The following is a 20881-nucleotide window of genomic DNA, read 5'->3' on the forward strand; positions in this document are numbered from 1 at the left end:
TGTGTATATTCCCATCATCACCACCCCACCCACTTTGTTTCGGTAACCTTCCTTGAAACAGAGATGCCGTCTTTCCTGAAAACGCCAATGGATCTCACTATTCGCACTGGTGCCATGGCCAGATTAGAGTGTGCTGCGGAGGGGCACCCTGCACCTCAGATTTCCTGGCAGAAAGATGGCGGCACTGACTTTCCTGCGGCTCGAGAAAGACGCATGCATGTCATGCCTGAGGATGATGTCTTCTTCATTGCCAACGTGAAGATAGAAGACATGGGAATCTATAGCTGCATGGCACAGAATACAGCCGGGGGCCTCTCAGCAAATGCCTCACTCACAGTATTAGGTATGTGTGCTGCCCCATGGGTCCCTGCTTTGGTTAGAGTCTTTTTATTAAGGGTCTACTCTGGTCTTCATGGCAAAAAAAAAAGTCTAAGTTTGAGATTTTAATTGTGATCCTTCTATCTTTGTCACCGTATTTTGCCAATACCATATGTCAGCCTAGGACATTAGTGGGTCAGTTAGCTGAAATCTGGGGAAGTAGTGAGGGCAGAATTAGAGATCTTTATCACATGAATTGAAAATTCAAATCCCTTCATCCTGTTAACATTGCCTTTTGGAGGTTTCTAGTTCCTATGTTTTTTTCTATTCACAATAGTGTGTCTGCAGTTATTTTATACTGCCTCACGGACAACTCAAGACAATATTATTTTCCCCTAGTTTTTTTTTTTTTTAAATAAATGCACAGAAAATAACCATCTTCTGGTTAGATTTCCTGTTCTTCCAATGTACTCCTCTTGATCCTATCTATGTTCTGGTAAAATCAAGTGTCTTTTCCCTAAAGAGTTCCTCTGACAAGCCTGTTGGTTTTTTTTTTTCCCTTATAAGAATACTTTTCTTCATGGGACTCAACTCAAAGGCAGATTCTGCTTTCTAGCTCTATCCCCCTAGCTGTTAGGTTTTTTAAAAGTTTGTTGGTTTGTGTTATTTCCTTGTATAATCAGAAAAATAAGTACGTTGTTTTAAAAATTTAGGATATATAGAAAATTAGAAAAAGGGAAAGTCACTAAAACACTGTTAAAGATTTTGGCATATTCTGGACCTTTTTAAAAACACATTTTCTTTTTTTTTAATTTATTAAAATTTTTTTTTTAATATTTCTATTTATTTGACAGAGAGAGACACAGCAAGAGAGGGAACACAAGCAGGGGGGTGGGAGAGGGAGAAGCAGGCTTCCTGCTGAGCAGGGAGCCTGATTGGGGCTTGATCCTAGGACCCTGGGATCATGACCTGAACCGAAGGCAGATGCTTAGACTGAGCCACCCAGGCGCCCCTAAAAACACATTTTTTTTTAATTTTAAAGATTTTATTTATTTATTTGACAGAGACAGCCAGCGAGAGAGGGAACACAAGCAAGGGGAGTGGGAGAGGAAGAAGCAGGCTCCCAGCGGAGGAGCCTGATGTGGGGCTCGATCCCAGAATCCGGGATCACGCCCTGAGCCGAAGGCATACGCTTAACGACTGCGCCACCCAGGCGCCCCTAAAAACACATTTTCATGTAGTTATGTATATACACTACTTTTATCCTCTTAAATATTGTATCACAAGGGTTACTCTGCCATTAAATCTTCAAAAAATATCATGTGCCTGTACTATGATTTACTTACAACTTTTCCTCCTAAATTTAAAGATCTTTTTCATTTGTTTTTAAAAATTACAACTAATTTCATAATTAACCTGTTCATGTATAAATCTTTGACTTCCTTGCTTAGCATAGGTCGCCTAATGTAGAATTAGTGAGATAAGATTTTTGAGGGTTTTGCTGTTCTGAAACACTAACTTCTAATCTTCCTGTGAGTATATGAAAGTGCTTACTTTTTTTTTTTTTTAAAGATTTATTTATTTACTTTAGGGGGTGGGAGAGGGAGAGAGAGAATCTCAAGCAGACTCCACACTGAGCTTGGAGCTTGGTCTCAGGACCCGAAGATCATGACCTGAGCTGTAATCCAGAGTTGGGCTGCTTAACGAGCCACCCAGGTGCCCCTGAAAATGCTTACTTATTGCATCATCTTCTCATTCGTCTAATTCAGTAGGATTTAAGAAATAAAATTGCTTAACATGATTTTTTTTTATACATCTTTCTTTCAGAGACACCCTCATTTATCAGACCCCTGGAGGACAAGACAGTAACCCGAGGTGAAACTGCAGTATTACAGTGCATAGCTGGAGGGAGTCCTGCCCCTCGCCTCAACTGGACCAAAGATGACGGGCCACTGCTGGTGACAGAACGGCACTTCTTTGCTGCAGCCAACCAGCTTCTCATCATTGTCGACGCTGGCCTGGAAGATGCTGGGAAATATACCTGCATTATGTCTAATACCCTTGGGACAGAACGTGGTCACATTTACCTAAATGTCATTTCATCCCCCAATTGTGACTCTTCCCAGGGTAGCATTGGGCATGAAGATGATGGCTGGACCACAGTTGGCATCGTCATCATTGTTGTGGTCTGCTGTGTCGTGGGCACCTCTTTGATCTGGGTCATTGTTATTTACCACATGAGAAGGAAGAATGAAGACTATAGTATCACGAACACAGGTGAGTGGTACCCAGTTGACACCTATGGCTTGTGCTTGAGTCAGGAACGTAGTATACGATTTATTGTAAAATATAAAAAGCCCTGGAGCTTTATATTTTATGTGGGGTAGAGGAGGAGTTTGTGTTTTTTTTTTTTTTTTTTTGTTATATCTACTTCCTTGATATAACGGAAACTCTTTGATGAATAATTTTAAGAATTTGTAGACGGTCCCCCCCAAACTTTGCTCTTATAAACACATTACAGTGCACCTTCTTTCTTTAATGCTCATTTCCAACCAAGCTTCCCTGTGGGGGAAGAGTGGAGCCCTTCTGACTGGGATCAGCCTTTCACACCCCTTCCCTGAAATCCTAAAAGAGAAGAGGCTCAGTCAGATAGACTGTGAAAGTATGCCTGCAGATAAGATTTTAGACTTTAGGTTTTGCCTCTTTTAGTAATACTTTTAAAATCAAACTTTAAAAAGAATTTTAGCGAGAAAGAGTTTTGGGGGGAAATTCTGAGACCTATTGAGTTCCTAGGTACATAACATTTTCCTGGCGAGTAGATGTATCGAAGTGGAGCACATTTGCACAATAGTCTTCTGAATGTTGCCTAATGTTATTTGAAAGTTACAGATGTCTCTTTTACAGAGGAGCTTAATCTGCCTGCAGACATTCCCAGCTACTTGTCTTCCCAAGGAACACTGTCGGAGCCACAGGAAGGCTACAGCAACTCTGAGGCAGGCAGTCATCAGCAGCTTATGCCTCCTGCCAGTGGATATTTACACAAGGGCGCTGATGGTAACGACTCTTTTGATGTATATGCTTACAATTGCGGCCTCTTCTGTTGAGTTTTCCCCATTAACCTGAGGCAACATTTTAAAGTAAGATACTCAGTGAAAACATTTGGCTCCATGCAAAATAGGATGGAAATTGACTGAAATCTTAACAGAGAAGAAAATATCTGAGAGAAAGGAGAAACACATCCCAAAACAAGGGATTGGTGTACCCAGCAAAGGCTCCCAAACCAAAGGATTATTATGAGAAGGAGGTGCTCTAGAAACTTTTTTGAGGTGTCTTATCTTTTTAAGGCATGAGCACTCTTCAGGCCATATCCAGGGGAGGTTTGTGTCTCCTGCTGACAGATTGATATTCACTGAAGTTTAAAGGGCAGTGATGATTCTCAGCATATGTTGGAGAAATCAGAGAGACACAGAATGTTCCCTAATTAAATGAACCCGACTTCTCAGTACTACTTCTCTTCCCTGCTCTTCACTTCCCTGAGGGAGTGACAGAACTCATGCAGGTGAATTAAGGGATAGAAGAATTGGGTTTGGTTCCTAGTTCCTGTTTCCAGCTCTGGGACCATGAACAAGTTACTTAAATCTGCGCTTTAACTTTCTCATTTTTAAAATAAAGAAGCAAAATTTTATAAAGCACTTCTCTCAAGATTCTCACAGATCCTTTCAACAGATTGATGTAGTATTTCAAGTATTGTACAAATGAAAGGCCTTTTCTATTTGGAGATTTTTTAGGCTGAGTGTTAACAGAATTTATCTGTTTAATCACTGAATTGGATTTTATTTTGGCTTTCCATGCAAAGGGGGGTACTTCTAGCTTTTATAAGAATCTTTAAATGCCTCTGCTCTTTGAAATTGGTGGGAAATAACACTGCTTTCAGGGCCAAACTAACTTCCAGTTGTAACACTGTTGATCAAGAAGTTGTTACTTGCTCTTTATTTCTCACTCTCTTTTCGCTCGTTGAGCAGTTTTCAAAGCACATAACAGTCTGGGGAGCTCATTATTAAACATTACCTCTGCCAGACACACACATATGTCAGGCAGGACTCTTGACCATCAGAGGCTCTCTCTAGAGGTACTTTTAGCCATGAGCGTTGCTTAATCCCTTGACTCATGAAAGTAACGCGGGCTTTGTGAAGTCCTCCTAACTCCTTGTTCTCTGCTTTAGTTTGCTTAAGCCAAACATGTGTTTTGTGGCACAGTGCAGCCCTATCTTGGTTTCCTTGAATTGGACATGAGCTTACCCAGGCTGGACAGAGCTGGTTTACTGTAGCGTTCAAGAGCATGGGCTCTGGAGCCAGAGTGCCTGAGATTAGATTTCAGCTCCGTATTGTAGCAGTGTCTTGGTGCAGGGTCCCTCATGTCTCTGTTGTAGTTAGTTACCCCATCTGTAAAATGGGGGTACTAATAGTACCTACCTCATAGGTATGCTGTGAGGATTAAATTCATTAATTCCTAGAAAGACCTTGAGACTTTACCTGGTTTGTCAAGTAAGTGCTGAGTCGATGCCAGCTATGGTGACAGTGGTGACAGCTGCTGAAGAAAATGGATGATCAGCAAAGCTGACCTCTTAACTGAAGGATTCTTTCCTGTGTTGTCATCAGGTGGCCCTGGTACGCGGGTTATTTGCTCCGATTGTTATGACAATGCCAACATCTACTCCAGGACCCGAGAATACTGTCCATACACCTATATTGCTGAGGAAGATGTTCTTGATCAGACACTGTCCAGCCTCATGGTCCAGATGCCCAAAGAGACATACTTGGCACATCCTCCCCAAGATGCCCCTCCCCTGGAGAGCCTGGTATCATCAGCAGACAGAGAGATGGCTGCCTTTCCCACGAACCATGAGCGGATAAATGAGAAGAAACTTCCCTCCACACAGATGAGCAGTGGTAAAGGACACAGTGTTTTTTGTTTATTTTGTTTTGTTTTTACTCTTACCTACTTGGTTTTTCCTTCTGTCATATAAGTTGCACTCTGACAGGAAGCAAACAAATTGGTATAATAGAGTAATTAGCTACTGCTCACTGGTGTAAACTAGGGCCAGAGATTTTCAGAGATTAGAATTACAGAGAAGTCTGCATCTGTAGGATGGAAACAGCTTCTGTGGGAGTATCAAGATCACGCTTCTAAAAATTCAGAAGCCATATAGAAAAAGCTTTTTTTTTTTTTTTTTTAAGATTTTATTTATTTATTCGACAGAGATAGAGACAGCCAGCGAGAGAGGGAACACAAGCAGGGGGAGTGGGAGAGGAAGAAGCAGGCTCATAGCGGAGGAGCCTGATGTGGGGCTCGATCCCACAACGCCGGGACCACGCCCTGAGCCGAAGGCAGACGCTCAACCACTGTGCCACCCAGGCGCCCCAGCATATAGAAAAAGCTTTTTAAAAAAGTTTCATATAGGTGTTAATTTTTTCTTCCATCTTCATTTAAATAATGGAGATTGGAAATGCTGAGGATATAATTTGGTGGAGATTTTTACTGAGAAGATTTAAAAATGATTTGGTTGATATTCTAGCAGGTAAATATTGAATGTCAGTATCACTTAGCCAGTGTTTGCTTTTGTCCGTAAGACATTCTGACCCAGGGCCAGGAGCGGGGAAGCAGTTGTGGGATAGTGGCTGCTCTCCACATGGCCCAGGAAAAGAAACACATGTCACATTGTGCAGATGAGGCATTTGGTAACAGCTCAGTCAGTAAAACAAAACTCTTTCTACACCATGAAGGGCACTACTGAGCATGTCTTCCTGTCCATCCAGGTTTTTCATCAGCTGTCACCCTCCTGTCACCCTAAAATGGAACCGCACAGGGAATTGGGTGGGGGTGAGGACTGCAGGTGCTTCCGGGGCGGTTCTGGCAGGAGTAAGTGATCTGAAGTGGGACTTAAGAAGTGTTCTGTTGTTCTTAATTAAGAGACCAACTCCAGAGATTTCTAAAGAGGGTACAAGTCAGAGAAAAGTGTACTGTCACGCACTGAAGTTGGTCTCTTGGCTTTAAAGTTCAGTGTCCATGGAGGAAGTGCACCAATTCTGTGTTCCCATGTCCTAAAATAGTTACACACATAAAAAGAATTCAGGTAGAACCAAAAACGCAGTCCATCTTTTTCCTGTCTAGGGATATTTTAACTGTTACCTTGGTCTGTAAGTGAGGAAATCAGCAAATGAGTGCTTTGGAACATTGCTCGTTCCTACCCGGGGTGCTCTAGCTCCTTGCTACTCCCCAAGTGTGGTCTCCACTTCACCATTTCCTAGGAGCTTGTTAGAAATGCAGATCAAGGTTCCCACCCTGGGCCCAGTGAACCAGAGTCTTTATTTTAACAAGATCCCCAGGTTATTTGTGTACATATTAAAGCTTGAGAAACCCTGTCCTAGCTTACTTTGCACATGGGTTTTGTTTTTATTTCTGAGTGTGTGTTTCCAGAATGTTTGCCTGTCTTTTTCCAAAATGCATCCCCATGAAGTTAATACAGTTTTCAGCAAATATTCTTTGGGGAAAGAGCTCACCACTGCAGTAAATAAGGTGCATGAGAAATGCATATTTTGAAACCGAAGTACAGATAATCTGATTTAAAATTGCTGCTTTTGGTTATTATATTGTTGTTAGAATTACTGGCATGCTAGAAGCTGGAGGGAAATGGTTTATTTTTAAAACATTTTTTTTAACATACACATTTGTTATTTAAAGATGTAATGGCTGCTTTGAATCCGTGATTTTTGTCTGTATCATGCAACTTTCACTACAATATGGATACTATTTTAGTCTGTTTCCATGTGTCTAAAGAATTTTATTTTTAAATTTTTGTAGCAGCAGAACCACTAATAATAGATGAAAGCAGAGGACATATCGCATGGTTTCAGTAAATAATTGGTTAAGCTTGTTGAAAGATCATGGTTCCAGTTTCTATTTTGTTTTCTTTTGTTAACTGTTGCTAAGAAGATGGCAAGTGTGCATTTGCTCTCAATGTCCTTATTCAGGAATATTGGGTGTCTTTATTTCTGGGAGGATTTGAGTAAAAGAAAATGAAGTTTTAGACCATTAATTTTGAACTTCCATTTGCCAATGATTATTGTCTTTCATTCTCAGAAACGTTGCCGCGGCCTCTGTGGAACATAAGCAAAGAACTAGGCCTGACTCATCCTCCCTTTTCCCAGCAGCCCGTCCTTGAGCCACCCCAACTCCATCAAAATGAGGGTCTGGCAGAGAGTGGCCCGGACTGTTCCACCTCCCCCACGCCCTGTCACAGGTTGCATGACCACGCTTTTGATTTTAGTAGGACTCGGAACATTCAAGACGGTAGTGAGGGCACATGAAACTCACTCCAGGATGAAATCTGGGCAAAGACTCAAGTTAATTCATTTTATATTTACTACCTCAGAGTTCAGAAGAAACCCCAAAGTCAGCATTTGCTTTACCTGTCTGCGATTACATCTGACCCCACCAAGGTGGGCTAGGCGTTTGTTTGGCCTTATTCCTGATGAAGAAGGGGAAACGGCTGACAGAAATGGGTACATCTAATAAAATATGAGCAACATGGGCAGAGGAAAATTACAGGACAGATGTGCTTGCTGATGGTTCCACAGGGCTGTGCCCAGCTGTGCATTGCCTATTAGGGAGAGTCTCATTGCTGCTTAACATGCTGGATTGTCTCAACCTGCAGAGTGATTCTGAGAAAACATCACTGTTCTGTTGTGTCTTCCGAGGAACAGAATAACTTAGGAGCCCTCTGGGAAGTGTGTCTGGGATTCTTCAGTGGTTTTAAGCATCTAGTTGAGACCGGGGCTTTGATATTCAGGATCTTCGACAGGAATCCCAGGCTTGACCAAATGTCACCACATCAAGGAGTTTTGTATTCTTGTGAATCTTTTTTTTTTTTTTTTTGGTCCCTATCACCCAGGGATCTCACTGTAAATATATGTGCATTTATAAATAATTTTTGTATTCATTGACCATATGTGTTGGCTGCATTGTAAATATTTTTGATATGCCAAAATGATATATAATATCCAGTTATAATATTGACAGCAGCTTCTCAGACCACAAATTTTGTATGACTTGGTTTAGTGAACCTAAAGGCTTTGTTTAAAGTTTTAAAAATGTGTTTGTTAGGAAGTATATGTATAGAGGCAGGGTACCTAGTGATTGCATACACGCAAACACAGTCTCAGTGTAATTAACCACTTTCTTCATACCTAAAAGTTCATACATCTAGTCATTTGCCATCCGTTTACAAGTGCCAGGTAATATTACCTTTCTAGCATAAAAAGACTCAGAAGACTAGCAGTCTTGTCATAGCCATGTGCACATAGACAAAGGGAAATTTCTTTTAGGAATATCTTCTTTCAGCAAGGTACTTAGTTGATGAGGAAACCAAAGATTGCTGCTTTTCTGTTTGTTATTTTAGTAGTTCTGCCACCAATGCACAGTGTATCTTAAGAGGGAAGAGTGCTTTTGGGATTAAGTTGAATGTGCACAAAGTCTTATACTGTAAAGCTTTAGAGTGTTTTCCTTGTTTTATACAAGTGATTATTTAAGCCAAAAAGCTCTCTTGAATTTTTGATAGCAAAAAGCTTTATGTGAACAAAGGACTTCTAATGGAATGTAATGGACTAAAGTTCTTTTTTTCTTTGTGCTTTCAGATTTCCTTACCTAGGCTGTCAGATTCTGTCCTCTCAATTTAGTGAGTACTAGTTATGTGCTGGATAACTCCCATCACTTAAATGAAAATATCTAAGTTATTGTGCATTTCAAGGGTTCGAAACTCACATAATATCTTTGTTTTTTGTCAGAAAGTTGAATTGCGTACTAGTTTTTAATCCTAGTTTTTTTCTCCAATTGGCAGTAGCGTCTCTTTAGCTGTTTTGTACGAGCAAGCCTTTCTCTCTTTCCTTTTTTAAACTGTCAGCCTCTGTTCATTTTTACTTCGAACTTCTGAAATATCACTGTTTTCCTGTCCTTTCAATTTGTGATTCCTCTTCTTCCTGACTAGGTTGTATTGTAATCTGTACAGGACTGACATTCTGAGAATCAAGAGACCTGATTTTGTTCCTAGCTCTGCTCCTTACTGGCTGTGCAATCAGGGGCAAGTGTCTACTTCTTAGCCTGATTTTCTCATTTATGAGATGAGGGCATTCTGCTAGATGCTCTAAAGCCCTTTCCAGCTGTAACGTTCTGTGAATCTGTGATCCCTCCAGGAACCAGGGAGGATTATGCTACTCTAATAAAAAGCTGCTTTCATGAAATGTTTGTTAGAGTAACAAGAGTGATGCTGCTTACTCTGACTTGAGCCAGATTCACTTCCTCCATAGCAGGAGGGACAGTGTAAGAAACATTCACGAGAAGAGCTATTCTGCTTTGAAACCGTCTCAGTAAACGAAGGATGTTGACTCGATGGAAGCCACCGATCGCTCTCTAGAGCAGCGGTCTGAATGCTAGTGCTGCCCCACACCAGGGCATCAGAAGCAGCTGATTCGTAGCTAGTTTGTGACTCCCTTACCTTTCAAATGTATATTCATTGATACAGGTTATCCTATAACTATCCTATCCTCTCACTCAGATTCTGACTGACTTTTCTTGAGTGAAAAGGTGTTGTTAGAGCGAGGCTGCAGGTGAGCATCAGTTGTTACGGGCGACAGGACCGAAAACCAGGCTGCGAACCAGTGTTCTAGAAAACTTAGAATACAGGAGTGCTGCCTCTGCTCTAGCAGTGGTCCTCTTCCTCCTAGGACTGTCAGAGTCCGATCTCCTGAATGGCCAGGTTCTCCCTTATGTCAACACAAATGGCTGAGATGTCTTCCCAGATACTCCTAACTTGCCGAAATAACTAAAGAACTAACTAGTCAAGAATTTGTTTAAACGTGAAGAGCCTACCCCTGGTCTTAAAAAATAATAATAAATTTAATAAATTCTAATCTTAGGAGAAGAACTTCTGAAATTTTTCATTATTGCATAGGTTTTTGACCAAGCAGTGATTTATCTCTCCACTGTAAACAGGGTTAGTGTTTCTTCCCAGCAGTGTGATGTCTGCCTAATGCCTCTCTAATCAGGGATGTGGTAAAAGCAAGGCAAGCTAAAATGCTGAGAGAGATACTCTCTGCCCCTCACCCGGTGATCACCTTGTATCAGTAGGGATACATAAATTCTCTTAAGTTGTGCCCCTCTTAGACTGATTCTTCAAGTCTACCTGGAAGAAGAAATAGCATCTTCCTTTAACTCCACACCCTACTGGCACATGGTCTCTACATAAGAAGTGACATTCAGCAGCCTCTAAAGTGTTCTCCCTAGTTGTGCAAGTTACTCTAGGGGATACAAAGTATCAGAAACCCTCTAATGTGCCATCTCAGAGTGTTTTATGTGTGTGTTTCTGAAAGGTAACTTTCATATTTAAAAATAGTTGCCTTCAGACTGCCCATTGGGGGGTTGTAAAAGCAACAGTAAGATGTCTAGCAACTCAGATTCTTAACCATTTTCCTAAGAGGTGGGAGAAAGGATAAAAGTCTTTAATTACTTAAAAGGTTGCTGTGAATTAGGATTAAATTCACTCTTTTTATTCCCGAGGACAGAGCTCGTGTCTGCCCCCATTCCGTGGGGCAGAAGTTAACGGGGGTGCAGTATATGCTTGCTAGTAATTCTATATAAACTAAATCTCTAGCGATAAGGTTCGCCCGATAATTAAAATAATCTGTGTTTTGTGTGGAAAGTATCTGTGGAAGCTAAATAATCATCTGTTAATAGCATTGAAGAAATTTCTGCATTGAGAATGGAATATGGGCAAGATGACTTTTAGGTCTCTCTCAATTTTATCATTGGAAATTTCCAGAAGCAATCTGACAGTCTTAAAACTTTTCCCTTCAAAATCCTTGATATACATTAAGTATAGAGCACTTAAATTTTTTTCAGTTCAAGCGTTTTGGTTTTTGATTGACAAAAGAGCTTGTTCAGTGTTAATGGCTAAAAACATGAAAGTCTGGGCTTATACTTCTGAAGAAATCTATAACTAGTTACTAACACAAATGGCATTACCATAATAAAAACTTTAAGAGCCTATACAATGTATTATGACCCTCCTTTTTACTCTTTAACTTTTATGCCTGTTTCTTAACCAGCAGGACTCCAGTTGGAATGGGGTTGGAATTGTGGTGTTCAGCTTTACACCCAGTATTTTATCCAAGTGTGTTACAGCCTTTTCCAATCATTTTAATATCCACAGAAATACCAGGAGGTAATGGAGCAACAGAGGTAAATTTACTGCCAGTTTATGCTGTGTGCTCCATTTCTGAGTTTGTTTCTTAATGCAGATTACAGAGGTAATTGTAAAGCAGTTGGGCCTTACAAGGTTGAGCTGAGATTTTTTTGGCAACCTGCAAGGAATGTCTCATTCTTCTATGATGTGGCCTCTTTCCCAGTTCAGTCTGGCAGATGTTTTTCCCTCCTGCATCTAACTTAGAACTCTTTTGTTTAGAGTGCAGTCTCAACCAACATCAGTTAGCCTTAATATTTTTTTCTTTTTTGGACAGCTGCCTGGTTTGTTGACAAAAATAACAAGCTCTGAATTAAGACATGCATTACAAGCTGCTCTTTACAAAACAACACCTGCAAGCCCATGAATCATCTGAAGATTTTTGTGGGTAAAAAGAGGTAGGGACGTGTGTGTGTGTGTGTGTGTGTGTGTGTGTGTGTCTGTGTGCACGTGTGTGCGAGCATTGGTGTGTGTATGTGAAGAGTAATATTTGGACCTACTCCCTTAAGGTTGTGTGTTCAGTATTTCTTAGCAGTCTGGATAATCTCCCAGTGAGTGGCGCGAGGGTGAAAAAACAACTTGATTTGAGCCTGTTTTTAGATAAAAAGAGTAAAGCGATCCTTTATCAACTATAACTGTCTTGAAAGAGAAATTGATCATCAGATGGTCAAGTGCTCTTGGAGTATCTCTTGGCTACTTAAAGTGGCCTCTTGATCCATAGAGAGACTATTTCTACCCTCTTCTGTTCCCCCTTTTTCCCATCAGATGATGTCAGTCTGAGCAGCCCTGGTACTAGATGTACTGAAAGAGTTATAAGCCATGTTGTTCAGTGTGGTCCTTTCCTAATGTCTATTTATATTTTCTCACACATGAGAATGTATATTTTATAAGGCATGTGTTTGTCTACCCGTTTGTCTACTGTAATATGTCTCCAATAAAGCTAAAATACGTTATGATTTTCTGGTCTTCTCTTGCCTGAAGTATAGGAGGGAAATGGTGTATTTTAAGTTTGTGGTCCTTTGAGAGGGTCCCCAAATGGTTGTACACATTACTGCCCTTCTCTCATTTCTTCTGCGTTTGAGTCACATGCTGTCTGGAGCCTGCTGTCGGAACACCCTGTAGCCTTGGGCTTCCCAAGGGCCGGCGCTGTGTGCTCTTCTTTGCCTCTCATCGTGTCCACTGTGGCGTTAGATGCCTGGCAGGAGGGATGGGAACAAACACACTTAATAGTTCAGTAGAAAATAAGAGTGCTTTCTACATAGGGAAAGCTTGGAAGGCATCGTTTTCTAATTCAAAATTAAAATATTTGAAGAACGTCCATGTTCTGAACAGCTTCCTCACTGTACTATATTAGGGACTATTTTTTAAGATTTTAGTTATTTATTTGACAGAGCTTGAGAGCACAAGTAGGGGGAGTGGCAGAGAGAGAAGCAGGCTTCCCACTGAGCAGGGAGCCTGACGTGGGGCTCTATCCCAGGACCCCAAGATCATGACCTGAGCTGAAGGCAGACACTTAACCAACTGAGCCACCCAGGCGTTCGAGACTCTCAAAAGCTCCTGTTTTATTCTTTGAAGGCTGGGCCCACAATCCTTGTCACATTCCCATCGTGTACTTCGGCACCTAACGGGGCACATTCTGCAGACATTATTTGAATCCCACAACACCCCTAAGATCTAGATTGGGCAGATAATTTTAATCTCCATTTCTTGTAGTTAAGGAAATTGGCTCGGTGAGATTATCACTTACACGATGTCAAAAAGCTTTTACGTGGTAAAGCCAGGACTCGAATCCAGATTTTCTGTCTCACATGGAGAATTTTCCCCACTGATACCTTCTAGTTCTGAACGGAGTATTGTGTCTGTGGTCTTCAGAAATATTTGAAGAAAAAGAGCCCTTGGACATAGATGACTTTCAGTATGGTGACGTTTGGACTGGAATGTACACTGGAAGCTAATTTTTATTATATTCTTGCTAAGGAGACAGATAGCATTTTCTTCTCTTCTAAGGTGGAATGAAGAAAAATGCTATGCTTTTTACTGTATTTTTTATTTGGAGGGGGATATACTGGAGCCCAAGTAGCTACATCCTGCTGAATTAGGAGAGAGATTTGTTCACAGCGATTTGGAAGCTTGTAGCCCAGCACTGAAGCTGTCTGTGCTGCTGGACGAGTGGCTGTGGACCAATGCTTTTGTAAAATACAGTAAGAATGAATTTCTAGAAAAAGGAAATAAAAAGGCAAAATACAACCATAAATTTTTATTACAGATTTAATGGACATAAAATTACTGTCAAACTGCTGTTAAAGTTTCTAAATGTTACTCTTGATTTCTGTGCTTTGTCATGGACCAGTAGCGAATAGTTTATGGATAGGCACAGATCTGCAGACCCCTAAAAGTGGAGTGACAGTGCTGTAACCATGTAATGACATGGTTATGTGTCATGATGGGGGTCTGTTTTACTTGTTTCTGGAGGGTCCCTTTAAATACTCCCTGGTTTGGAATGGTCGAAACAGAACCGGGCTTCAGTCTCTTGAGGCCTTCCTGAGTGGAAGCAACGATTTAAAACACGTTTTGAGCTCAGCCACCAACCCCTGCCCTAAAGTTGCTGGCTTGCATAATGGAGTTTTGGTAGCATGTGGCTTGTTTCCTAGTCCTGCTGTCTTTCTGGCCAGAGCTCTCTGGATGGGCTGCCTGGGGCTTTTGTTACAAGGGAAACTGTCATGAGCTAGGTTAAGGGGAAGAGGAAGAGCATGGGTTGTCATACTGGGAGGGACACAGTCTGATGCTGGGGGGCTGATGTGGACTTGTGTAATGGCTGCAGTAAGGCTCAAGTGGGGAAATTTCACCTGCCACCTCTGCTGCTGTCTATTCAGCCAACCAAGAAATGTTTCTTGAAATCCCTAGGACAGAAATTTTTCACTTTGTTTATTTGGTTCACTGGCCATCATCAAGGCTAGCTGCCAAAGCACTTTGACAAAAGGAGTCAAGTAGGAAGCATTAATCACAATTATTGCTCAGAGGAAATAATGCAGTGATAGCAAATACATTCTGCCTACTCCTTCCAGATACTGTTAAGCACTTCAGCGCTTGTCTTCACAACAATCTCTTTGAGGGAGATAACTCTATTCCCATTTTACAGATGATGAAACAACTTGCCCAAATTTATATAATTAGCAAGCAATAGAACCAGAGGCTGAAAGGAATGCTTTATTATTTTTAAAAAATATTTTATTTATTTATTAGAGAGCGTGAGCAGGGGGGAAGGGTAGAGGGAGAAGGGTAGAGGGAGAAGCAGACTTCCCGCTGAGCAGGGAGCCCGATGTGAGGTTCAATCCCAGGACCCTGGGATCATGACCTGAGCTGAAGGCAGACAACCAACCGAGCCATCCAGGCATGCGAAAGTAATGCTTTATGATTCCGAAGTACAAGTTTTTTCCTAATGCCAAAGACAGGGAAAATGTGAGCTTTTATCACCTTTGTCACTTAGTCTTTGTTACAGGCTGAATTGGGTGTCCCCCAAATTCAGATGTTGCAGCCCTAATTTCCAGTACCCCAGAATGTGACTGGATAATGTCTTACGGAGGTAATGAAGTTAAAATGAGATCTTCGGGGTGGGCCCTAATCCAATATGACTGGTGTCCTTACCAGAAGAAATTTAATCGCCCAACATGCATGTTCCCAGAGGAAAGACCTTGTGAGGACATAGCAAGAAGGCAGCCCTCTGCCGGCCAACAAGGGAGAATTCAGAAGTAATCAAACCTGGGGACATACTGAGCGTGGACTTCCAGCTTCCAGAACTGTGAAAAAAGCTGTTGTGTAAGCCACCCCGTCTGTGGTGTCTTGTTATGACAGCCCGAGCAAACGAACACAGTCTTCCAATAACCCAGCCAGGTTGGCAGAATTTTCTTAGAACGCAGGCTATGTGATTTGCCTACAGCCACGTCCTCCAAAAAGCCCGTGTTCTGTATACTGAGCCACACTGTCTTCCGCCCCCGGTCGGTGCTTTCTAGACTCAGAAGCCCCGTAGAGAAACTGGAGACGAAACCAACCCCGGGCCGGCATGCTTGTAGTTCTGACACACAGCACACACATCGCGAGCCTCGCCCAGATTCAAAAGAAAGGCGATCGCAGCTCTGAACAAGCTTGGCAGAACGCAAGAAGCCCACGCGCCTTTCCGGCCTCCGTGTAAGTTGAGTGCATCTGGGAACAAACAAGCAGGGTATGTAGAGCATTCAAAGTAAGTGCCTGTAAGCTGCTATTTTATTCTTCTCTCCCAAGAAGAAAGCAGGTTTTTACATCAATAAGTAGAATCCCGCGTGTGAAATGACGGGCTGCTCTTGAGTTTAATTTTGTGTACCTTTTAAATGCCCCATCAAAGCCAATGCGGACTCCTCTGTCTCAAAAACAATAGGCATGTGGTTAAGGTCGGCAGTGATGGAGGCTAACTTGAATTATTTATTCTCCTGGGCGAGCTCCAGAGACACGTGCGCGAGCATATGCTCTATGCCAGGCACCGTGCGGAGAAGAAATAGGGTTGTTGTCCAACAGTGAATTACTGCGCTTCCAGGGCCCTGTTCTTCATGCCTGTAACCTGGGGGTGGCTCAGGGACCACACTGATATGCTTTCACTGAAAAGCAACTTTAAGGTTAAGATTCAAGTGTGTGGTGCTGAGAATTTTAGAGAAGCACAAAATCACCATAAATAGCAGATTTGGAGAAAAAACAATGCATCATGTTGGCAGGAGTTTTGCCTCCTGGGCCCACTCCTCCGCAAGCACCAGCATTTTCTCACACCTTTTGTAGACCTTACTTTCCTGTCTCACCTGCCAAAAGTGTACCGTTTCCTAAAGCTCCCTTGAGCTCGGAAGACTGATACCCAGTGAGGTAAGAAGTTTGAAGAGTACCTCCGGATCTTTGCCGGTGGGAAGTCTCAGTGCCCCTTCCTTTGGGCAGCCTTCATTTAGAGAAGGCCCTAAGAGCTGGCTGGGTACGTTACTTCCTTCACTCAGGGAAAGGGATTTTATAGGGAGAAATTCCAGTTGAGAGAGGACTGGTTCCTTTTGCCCTGAAGTCCTTTCTTGTGTCTTAAGTTGTAGTGGATGCGAGACTTGTTAGTAAAATGGTTTGCTGAGGGTGGTGGAAGTTTCAGAACCGCATAGAAGTTCTTCTGTAGCTCTTGAGGGCAGGGTGTGGCTTTTAGAATACCTCTGGTTTAGAAAACCAACCTGTCCGTTTTCTTTCTGTCCCTACCGAAACCTCCAGTCTTGAATGTTTCCTTCCTCACTGCCGGTCTTACTCTTTCCCAGCCTCGCAGTTAAAGAGTCTGGGCAGAAGGAGGAAGAAACGCAAGTCCTGAATCTGCCACCGGGTGGAAATCCCCCCTTTCAGCTAGGCAGGGGCTGCCGTTTTTGGCAGGGACAGCTGGCCAGTGCATGAGGATTCCCTGTGGTCGGCCAAAATTTAATTTGTCTCCCTGGGCCCTGCATTGACCATTTGGCTTTAAGAGTGAGTGCTTCAGAGCACTGGTTTTGATGCAGACCAGAGCTGGACTACAACCCTCCAGTCCTTACTACTCTTACCAGTTGTGGCGGCTTAAGCCAGTGCCCTAAGCTCCTTTGGGCCACAGGCTGCTGATCTGTAAAGTGGAAATAATCATGCCTACCTGATACGGTTGTTGAGAGGATTGCGTGAGCTAATACACATAAAGGACTAAGCACAGCGCCCAGCACAGCACTCAGTACATTTGGCTGCTGTTACTGTTATATGGACTCAGGATGGAAAGCTCCTTCTTCCCTTCCCTTTCTTTCCCTATCCAGGACAGCTCAAGATGGGGAATGTCAACAGTTTCCCCAAAGTCATTTTAGGGGCAGCGCTGGAGATCTGGATTGCTAGCTGGATTTTATTTAGAAACAAGACCCAGTCTCCTACAACGATGATTAAGTGAAAAGTGCCTTCAGCTAGGAGTCAGTGGGACTGGGATTCTGACCTGCTCTGCCACTCACTGACCACATGATCTTGGGAAGTCACTTGACTGCTGGGTCTCAGTGTCTTCTGCCAAAAGAGAATTTGGACTGTTATCAGGTGCTCTCAGAGGCCCCTTCCAGCTCTGAATTTTACTGTGGTTCTTCCAGGTGCAGAGACCCACCCTCAACACTGTCCCCCTTGTGTCTGTTTCTTCCAGTTGTTTAGCAGTTCTTCCAAACTCTCCCAAGAGGGAACTTGCTTTATCAGAAGAAGAATTATTATAAACATGTGCATGGGACTTTATAGGGGACGAAGAGCCAGTCTGGTTTAAATGAAAGGGAAGAAGTGGGAAACAAAGGAGAATTTCTTTGTTGTTGTTCAGTCGAGAAGTTCTGAGCCTCCCAGGAAGTGTATTGTGTGAGCTGACCTCCCATGAGCGTTATTCCTCAGTGGGGCTCTTCCTTGGTCTCCAAATTCCACCCCGTAACATAGTTCTAATGGTTGTATAAGAATTCTTGCAACAATCTGTGGCAAACCGGATTGCTTTTCAGAATATTCTCTGCAGGGGCGCCTGGGTGGCTCAGTCATTAAGTGTCTGCCTTTGGCCCAGGGCGTGATGTCCTGGGATCGAGCCCCACATTAGGCTCCTCCGCTGGGATCCTGCTTCTTCCTCTCCCACTCCCCCTGCTTGTGTTCCCTCTCTCACTGGCTGTGTCTCTCTCTGTCAAATAAATAAATAAAATCTTTAAAAAAAAAATATTCTCTTCAGTACTTAATGTGTCGGCTTCATGCCACGGTAGATGACGGCGTTGGGAGAACTGGAAGCAGAGCACTTGGTTCAAATCTTGGCTCCTTTGCTTAGAGGAAAATTACTCAACTTCTCCTGGCCTCTGCTTCCTTCTCTGCAAGACAGCAATGATAATATGCACCTCAAGATCTCACGTCAAGACTGCTGTGGGCACCAAGTGGAATTGTCTTTACTGGGGAGAAGCAAACCCTTCGGTTTTAGTCAATCTGACTGACTGGGGAGTATGGCTACAGGAAATAGCACCTTCACTCCCTCTGGGCCCGTTGGCCTGTCAGCGACGGACAGCTGTAAGCTTTATAAGAGATCCAAACACCATTCCAGTGTCCCCCAAGTCTCCGGGTTTACTCTGAAGGGTGCCCCCTGTGTGAATTGTCACTGGTCTGAAGAGGGACCAGCAGCTGCTTGCGGGCAAAGACGTGTTGTCACCTCTGAGGGTGCTCCTTGGATACTGCACACCACTGCTGTCCCCAACTGCGCGGACAAGGACACTTTGATGGACAACAAGAGCTTGACTACTTTCTGGATCTTGTTTTCTCATGATACTGAAGAGTTCAATAAACCCAGTTAGTGGGAAGCTAAATTGCCGGTCTGGCAAAGGATTGAGCAGAAAAACCTAAAGAGGATTTAAAAAAAAAACTCCTTGCTCAGTTTGGGAGCTTGGCTTACTTTCCCCGATACTCTGCTACCATCTGGCTTGGATTTTCTTCAGGCAAAAATAACTTCATGCTGATTTTGAACTATTGGCTTATTGTTGATGTCTTTATAGACTCATCCAGCTCCTACTGTAGAAATGGCTCCCGATAAATGTGTGTTCCTGCGTGGTGCAGGGCACATGATTCCAGAAATGTAAGGAGAAATCAACAAACTCTCCCCAAAAGGAGGCCTTATCCACTGAAACTCCCTTTTGCCAAGCTAGCTGCGGAGTCTGAAGTGTGGGGTAGGGGATCAGATGGGTTGGGGTCTGGGCTGCTGGGCAAGATGGAGGGTTTTCTTGCATGTTTGCTCTTTGGATCCAGATTTTAGAAGATGTGAGAAACAGTGGTGGTCTCCCTGGCCATGGAGGAAAAGCCTGTCTCAGTGAAAAGCTGAGACATTTCAGTCCTTGACTGTCTCATCGGTGAACGATGCGGGGCTGGTGGAGGGACTGATGGGGTCCTCTCAGGGGTCCTCTGCCATTTTCTTGCCTGTGAGTCCTCTGAGCATCTTCCCCTCTTGTTTCCCCTGCCGCGGCCGATTGGAAAGTTACCTACCCATTGGTTTGAACTGGAACTGGCCTCCAGGTGGCGCTTCAGCACAGCGAACGGCGGTGGCTGGCGTCACCTCTGGAGGCCGCTACTCAGGGATCTCGTTATATAAAGGGATTCATGGAGGTCGGGCTTCTCCAGCCGCACAATAGAGGGAAGCCCTGGCTTTTGTCACTGTTCAAGCTGGGACCCTGGAGAGGTCAGGGAGCGGGATGGGGTGGTGACAAAACCTCCTAGCTTCAAGCAAAGTAACACACACAGGTTTAGGTTCCTGCCAGGACAGAGCCCAGAGCAGCTTGGCCTGGGCAGCAACGTTTGGGCTTGGCTTGTTGGGAAAACGAGCCCAGAGCTTCAGGCTCTGTCCTCTCGCATCCAGGAGGCCCCGCCCAGGCTCACAACCCCAGGCCGAGCCCTTAGCTTGGCAGCTGCCTGCCTCAGGTCTGCAGACATGGCAGACAGCATCTGGGTTGAAATCCTCTCGCTCTGCCTCCCCACACACCTCATTCTCACCCTCTCCTATTTACAAAGCGCTTTCCCCTGTGTGATCTCATTTGCAGCTCACAAAATCACTGGCGGGGAGGGGCAAGATGGGGCCCTCCCTTGCTCTCAGGAGCCCTGAGAGGGCACAGTGCATCAGAAAGATCCCCCTCCTGGTCTGTCTCTACCAGCAAATCCTGAGTTCTTAGGGGGCAACTCTTGAATTCACCTTAGTGGTTTCAGGGCTTAGGGCTTGGTGCGTGGCACGGTGGAAATGCTCAACATCATTTGCTGAATGAATAAATATCTACAAGTGAAACAGACCTAATCAAGGGACAGTAGGTGGTAGAGTCCAGTCTAGAAGTTAGGGCTTCTGGCATCCAGGACCGGTGACATTGCTGCACTGGGTACCAGTTACATCATGTGGTTTTCCAGGCAGAAATAGGGTTTGCTAGTACATAAAGGGACCCATGCAAATCTGTCTCCATGTGTGGCATTCAAGAACATGAAGACTGTACTTCAGGCCAGGCACTGGGGCACCGGTCTGCTGTCTTGTCAGGGCTTCACTAGGAGATGTGAGTGGGTTTGGGGTGTGGCTAGCTTTAAAGAAGACTGCCTTAAAAGTATGGGGCGTGGGGATGGTAGGCACCCTGTGCTCCCATCTATCAAAACCGTTCTGTCTCTAACTGCTAGGAAGTCTGAGTGTAAAACACTCATCCACTCCACCCCACTCCGATCCACGAATTAGCACTCTTGATTTTAATGTACATATTTCAG

General features: G+C 43.5%; 1 protein-coding gene across 12 annotated transcripts in view; it reads left to right on the forward strand.

Moving 5' to 3' along the window:
* Positions 1-12567, forward strand: part of LRIG2 (leucine rich repeats and immunoglobulin like domains 2) — a 143178-nt gene extending 130611 nt beyond the window's left edge. For 10 of the 12 annotated variants that reach the window (XM_087866177.1, XM_087866179.1, XM_087866178.1 and 7 more), the window contains 5 exons: positions 62-343; positions 2146-2595; positions 3208-3372; positions 4977-5267; positions 7459-12567. In XM_087866177.1, the coding sequence (XP_087722303.1) occupies positions 62-343; positions 2146-2595; positions 3208-3372; positions 4977-5267; positions 7459-7685 (1415 nt within the window). In that variant the 3' untranslated portion in view covers positions 7686-12567. The remainder of the gene's footprint in view (positions 1-61; positions 344-2145; positions 2596-3207; positions 3373-4976; positions 5268-7458) is intronic. The other 2 variants (XM_045801482.2, XM_045801480.2) reach the window with 2 other exon arrangements.
* The last annotated feature ends 8314 nt before the right edge of the window (positions 12568-20881 follow it).

This window comes from Ursus americanus, chromosome 12, assembly GCF_024610735.1.
Source record: "Ursus americanus isolate L20-20 chromosome 12, mUrsAme1.1.p, whole genome shotgun sequence".
In the NCBI taxonomy this organism is placed as follows: Eukaryota; Metazoa; Chordata; class Mammalia; order Carnivora; family Ursidae; genus Ursus; species Ursus americanus.